The sequence below is a fragment of the Centruroides sculpturatus genome, unplaced genomic scaffold (genome assembly GCF_000671375.1).
Source record: "Centruroides sculpturatus isolate CEXI.00-Female unplaced genomic scaffold, Cexi_2.0 scaffold147, whole genome shotgun sequence".
Lineage (NCBI taxonomy): Eukaryota > Metazoa > Arthropoda > Arachnida > Scorpiones > Buthidae > Centruroides > Centruroides sculpturatus.
In genome coordinates, this window is record NW_019384357.1 from 169919 (window position 1) to 176810 (window position 6892).

The following is a 6892-nucleotide window of genomic DNA, read 5'->3' on the forward strand; positions in this document are numbered from 1 at the left end:
TTATGTTAGGNTTTGCTGGTTGTTAAGCTTAAAGACAAAAAACGCGTAAAAATTTGTTAGTTATTTTTCACACATATTTTAAATAAATAATCGTGCATTATTGCCATCAAACGAATAATTTTGAACAATGTTTATTTTTTTCAAAATACTCATCAGTGCACAGAACGTGACATGATTTATAATAAACGTAAGTCTTTATTTTCTTTTGTAGTTCACAGTCAACAAGAAAATATGGTATTAATTGCTTTGTTTATAAATCCTTAATACGTACAGTTCATGTCTTGAATTTCTAGATACATGGAAAAAACATTATAGATATAAATCAAATAAGAAATTTATTTATAAGTCACCTTATCAATCGCTTGCAAATTTGTTTTCAACGAACTCCCTGTTACAAAGAGTCAGACTCCAAATACATTTTCATATTAATACTATTTAAAAATAATGATAAATAGAAGTCTCTGTCTTAGAAACTTAAGGCTTAAAGATAACATTATTAAGTCCAACTGTTTTTTTTTCCTATATCATTCTAAATGTAGATTATAATTTAATTATTAGAATTTAATTTTATTTTAAATAATAAAAAAATTTGTATCTTTTTATTAAATAAGTAATATATATTAATTTATGAAAGTATAATATATAAAATAACTACATTACTTAATATTTTATTAAAAACAATTACAGTCGACCCCCTTATAACACGGTAGATACGCTCCGATTTTTAAGAATTCATTTTCTACGAGTCCTTAAATACATGAGCCAATCGCAGCCCGACACGTGTGAAGTTTACGGACTACGGCTGTTTGAAAGGTTTTTTTCCATAAAATTAATCGATTCTAGACTAATTCGACTCAACGTTTCCAAAATACGTATAATTTTTTGGAGATAATCCATATAAACTATGCTATAAACAAAAAATTGTAGGATTACTTACCGAGTGTGCACCGTTCGACGACGCCATTGCTTAAGCTTGTTTTCGTCGTGAAGCTTGTCATTAAATGGCGCTCTCTGCTTCCTGATAAATTATTTTTTTTGCGAAAAATTCGCTGAACTTTGGAGACATCATTCATATAAATAAAATTTATATGGAAGTTAAATAATAAATGGTTTTTAGTAGGTCCCCTACTGGTTTGACTCAACGGTTTGTACAATATTCGATATTGGTCTAGATTCGACCAATCCTGTCGCGACACGAGTCGGCGATAACGTTTTTCCGAATTATAATAGTTTTTTTAGCGTGTTTTACGAATACTGTCGCAATTTTTTCGCCGTCATATAGGAATCCGAACTATATGAACCCGTTTTATAGTGGGGTCTATTGTAGTTACATATTTTGAATGGATTTTATTTACGTAATCTTCAAAATAATAATTAATTTGAAAAAAACTGTAGTTTTTAAGATATTGCACGAATGAATAATTGCACTACCCAACATGATTTTTTATCTTCAAGGAAATAATAACGGTTTCTTATCAACTACGATGCTTAAACTTCGAAAATTAGCAAGAAACTTTCACATCATGTCACCGTTTTTTTCAGATATTGATGCCCTTATTATAACCTATTTTCTGCATTTACCATGGTGAAGTAGATGAGTTAACACATTAATTTAGGAAATAATTTTACAGAAAGTACTTTCAGTGTAGCGAAACAAGCCGCTAACACCTGCATGTTCCTAAATTGAACGTATTTGTTAAAGCGCTTTAAATCGGAGCGCAGATTCGTTGATCAATTTTCTTCAAAATTCTTGGCGTTTTTATCGAGAAACGTTGTAAAAGGCTTTAACAAGCAATAGAGAAGAAGTATCAAAGTCCCACGGATCCAGTGATGCCGGGAGACTATTCAAGTTTCTTATGAGAGTAAGAAGTATTACAGAGGAAATCAATATTCAAACGGCATTTTTTATTGTAAACTTTTGAAACGTTTGGCTGTGTTTAATGTTTAAGTTGCTTAGCAAGTGTACATGCACAGCACAGAGTTTGATGCTATATAACAGCCGGTTAAGGTGCAAACCTCTTTATAACGCGAGAGATCGAAACATTTTCCATCTCTCGCATTATAGAACATGATGTAAAAACATTAAGAATAATTCGGAATTTAGCTAAAAATGTTTATTTTTAACTTGTTATATCTGCCAACGTTTGAGACGAAGTGTATAAAGAAAGAAAGCCACGCCAAAATGAACATCTTATACAAAAATGTATCTACGAAATGTACTTTTTCAGTCTTGCGTGTTAGGAAATTTTAAGAAAGGCATTTAAAATCAAAAGGAAATTATTTAAGAATCGCCTATTTTAACGCCGGAGATATAAAAAAACATATTTATGTTAGGTAGTGTAATTAAAAGTAGAATTGACTCTTAATTTTTTTCACTTTTATTTTCGTAATATTTCAAATTTGTTTTTACATTGTCCACATAGACCTTGTTTATAAATACGACTTATATTGTATAACTTCTAATTAGCTGAGGGAGGAAGTATAGTCAAAAAGTAAGACTTTCTACTTCTGCTAATTAGAATCTATAGCAGTATAAAAAGTCCTATTTATAAACAGTCTACGTAAATAGTATAAAAGTACAATTAAAATTAGTTCTTTTTTCAGTTAGTGACAACTTATCAAAAATTAACAATACAACGAGAAAGTTTGTAATGGCGAATTTGGCTTGCTGCTGTAATGAACTCTATACATTCTACACAGTTTAACTCTGTACAGTAGATTAAAGCTGCTTCCTTCTACTGTTTGGAGTAGAGCAGTTGTTTGGGTCACTCACCTACTACAATTCGTTGGTTAATCTCTTTCTTTTTTTATTTTCTTAGGGAGTGATAACGTCATTAATCTACCTACGCCGTTTGGTAGAAATGCCAGCCAAATTCGCCGTAAATAATATACATTATTTATTTTTCAAAATTATTTATTTCAGGTCAAAATGTCAACAGTTTATCGGGTGGTGAAACAGGTGTCGGTGAATCATTTTCTTATCACGTTCCCATTCATTCATTTTGGCCACAAAGTTATGAAATGGAGAGGTGTAGAAAGTGTTGATACAATTCCAAGTGTTCGATCGATGATTATAGACCTTCTGCTCTATTACATCATATATGAATTCTTATTTTATTACATCCATAGGTACTATTGTTTCTTCAATTATTTTTTAGTATTAAGATACTACCTGAATAAACTATTCAAATGTCAAAATTATTCGTTGTTTGTTTTGAATCGTAATTTAAATAAAAAAAATAATAATAGTGATTAATATTCATATCTTTAAATAAGTTTTATGTGTTTGGTATTTATTTTAATTATTATTAATCCTTATTCGAAATTAATGTAATGAGAACTTTTCACACACAAGATTATATTTTTTAATGATTTATTTTTTAGATTGTTACATCACCCTAAACTTTATAAACACATTCACAAACAACATCACGAGTGGACCGCCCCCATCGCTATAGCAGCAATGTATTGTCATCCTGTAGAGCACTTGGTGTCTAATGTGATTCCAGTGTACGTTGTTCTATGGCTGAAGAAGAATTTTCCACTTACCACCTTTCTATGGTTTACTATATCTATTATCATGCCATTGATCGAGCATTCTAATTATCATCTTCCAATTATAAAACTAAGTGAAACGCATAATTTTCACCATAAGAGGTAAGTAAAATGAAACGTAAACAATTTAAATATGAATCTCGAAACTTATTTCCATTATTTACTTTTATAGATTTAATCAGAATTTTGGAAAATTGAATGCTATCGATCGTTGGCATGGAACCAACTCTCCCATTACTAAAATCACGAGATTCTTTGGAAATTTAATAATTCAATCACATTCTTTTTTGAAGAATATGCATTCAAACATCACGAAAAACAAATAAAAATTTGCACAATTTGAGTGGAAATCCTTTAATAAATAACACTAAAATGTTTTAAAACCAGTTTAAAACTGAAATTACATTTTTTTTTATATTGCTGATGAAATATCTTTTTTGTAATGTGTAAATGAATTGTTTTCTTAAAAGTATTAGTCAGAATTACTAGAAATATTGATATATCAAGTATTTTTGACAATGTACAGGTATACCTCGCCTTACGTCGGTAATTGGTTCCAGGAGAGGCGAACGTAAGTCGAATTTACTTGTCTCCAAATCTACTTGTCACTAGGCTAAACCATAAATTACTATTCCCGGTTTTGTATTTTATTTACTAATGCATTTTAATAATATATGGTTAATAAGGATCTATTTTAAGCTTACAAACGAATAAATTTTAGTTTTTAATATAGTATAGAAAAAAGTACAGTGGGTGATCGGTTAACGAACAGATCGCATAACGAACAAATCGGATAACGAACACTTTCGCGAAAGATTTTTATGTTCGGACAACGAACACATGATCGGATAACGAACACCCCACAGAACAAACACAAGAAGAAGCGACGTAAATTAATGAATACCGATTGGTCTTCCCTTGTCTTCGGGCAACAATTCGAAACTTTTCGGAGTGTGGGAGACGTCGACATCGACGCTCAAGCCGATATATACCGATCGGATATTATTCCTCCGAACTTTGAAACTCTTCCTTGTAATTTCAGCCTTTTATTTTTCTGACAAAACAATTATTTTATGTATTCGTGAGACTGTCGGGTAGGCACTCGTTAAGTTTTGCGTCTGTTTTTCTTTTCGAAAGGTGAGAGTATAATAGCAAAGGTAGAGAGTGGGCAGAAGATGCCTAATGTTGCTGGGCAGTATGGCGTAAACAGGTCTACAGTAGGCTGAAGTTCAATCTTATTTAAGAAACATACTGTATAATCAAGAAGACTCAAGCAGCTAAAGGAGTAACAAAAATCACATCTGAGAAATAAAGAATATCGAACAGTTCATAATGGAACACGAAATGGATCTGACGACAGAAGAACGCCAAGAACTCTTGAATGAAGAACACCAAGAAACTCGGCGAGATATGTTTTCTTCTGAAAAAGAGGATTAATGCCGATATCTTATATTAAAGATCCTTTGAAGAAGTGGGAGGATGTCAGAACAACCGTCTTAGAATGGCATCCAAACCAGGTTAAGGCTTGGGGATTTCTGCAATTGCAATGCTATTAATTACTTACGAAAAATCCTGAAGAAGAGAGAAAAGCAATCGACATTAGACAGATTCTTTAACCCTTTCAAACAGAAAAAAAACACGACTAATAAAAACGCAAGACAATGTATGTATGTATTTTTATTATCATCAATACATATAAATAATGGTAGTAAGAAAGTATATATTTTTTATTTTTGGCGGTCTCCAGAACGAATTAATTAAATTCCCATAGAAACCTATGGTAAATCGATAATCGGTTAACGAACAATTCGGATAACGAACAAAGTCTTGGAACGGATTATGTTCGTTAACCGATCACCCACTGTAATCTAAATTTACGAATGCATGTACTGTAAATACAGTGCATACTTGTAAATGTATATATTTCAATATGATTTTATGTGCTTTAAATGCTTTTCTAGTGATATTACGACTTCAATATTTGTGGCGGACAGACGTAAAGTCGAATAAAATGACTTGAACTTGATTTTGATTTTTCCATATACTTTTTTGACAAACGACGTATAATCAGGAACGTCGTAAGTCGAGGTATACCTGTATTTCAGTATGAAACATATTGATTAAAAATTATTGTCAGCTTAGTAAACTAGTGATAATACTTAATAATAATAAAGTCTTGAGAAAGTAATTTATACACTTCTTGATTAAACATGCTACTTTTACTTTGAAATAATCATCCTGTGAAAATAGGTATCACAATGGTGTCTTGGCTTTCTATAAGCACTGTTTGTTTACACACAATACTGTTTTATAGAATATTACTATATGATGTATTATATATTAATATCTGATTATTTTATATAATATATATGAATAGTAGAATATCATTTATATAGTATTATATTTTATGTAATGTAAAAGAAACTTTAGTTATGTGAAAACAATTGCAATCAGAATTAATCAGACTTTCATACGTAGTTTTTGGTGATGGATTGTTTTTTCATTGATAAAGCAAATGTAAAATTTTAATTCGAAAAAATAAATATATATATGTTAAGATAATCTAATTTAACTTTATTCTTTATGGTGTATTATTATTATTTTTGTAACTTAAACTTAAATATTTTAAATTGCCAATAATTAAGTTTCATAAGGATATGCGCTGACTTTTAATGTGGCCAGATAGAAAACATTGCTGAAGATCTGACGTTTGAGATGAAGATTGTAAAGTATCAATGAAATATATTATATATCAAGACAAATTGCTACTTATTTTTAAATACGTTCTCCACATAGACTTATTAACTCGATCGCCCCTTCGAAATATTATACATTTTTCAAAATGATTAGTTTTGTAACTATTCTTTTAAACAGATAGAGTATGTAAAGTGTAAAAAAAATTTTTAAATATTATAATGATTAACGTTAAATTTCAGAACATATAATTTCATAATCAAAATATAAACAATAAAGTATTAAAAGAAACTACCAATTATTTATTGTGACTAGTTAGCATTGCGACTAGTCACAATGCTGGTTTGCAATTTTTAATTATATATTTAATTTATTTAAAATTTAAAATATATGCTTATTATCTGAAATTAATAATGCCTTGTCCCTGTACAGTACATCAAACTTTTTCTTTAACAACAGAGCCGTATCGGTCATCTATCTAACATATCCCAGAAGAATTTTTTTGATGTGAAACAAAATGACTTCCGTTTTCGTTAGAAGTTATTGAATATTTATTGTACGTTTCTTTAGAAAGCTATATTTAATTGTAATTTTCTTTTAATTATAATTTTATTGACTGATTTTAAGACATAAAATCTTCAGA

The 6892-nt window shown here is 29.8% G+C and overlaps 1 protein-coding gene across 1 annotated transcript; it reads left to right on the forward strand.

Annotated features, from left to right (window-relative positions):
• The first annotated feature begins 2923 nt into the window (after positions 1-2923).
• LOC111639802 (fatty acid hydroxylase domain-containing protein 2-like) lies at positions 2924-4115 on the forward strand. The gene is made up of 3 exons (XM_023385753.1): positions 2924-3129; positions 3385-3657; positions 3728-4115. The coding sequence occupies exons 1-3, from the start codon at positions 2930-2932 to the stop codon at positions 3879-3881; spliced, it is 627 nt and encodes a 208-aa protein (XP_023241521.1). The 5' UTR covers positions 2924-2929; the 3' UTR covers positions 3882-4115.
• The last annotated feature ends 2777 nt before the right edge of the window (positions 4116-6892 follow it).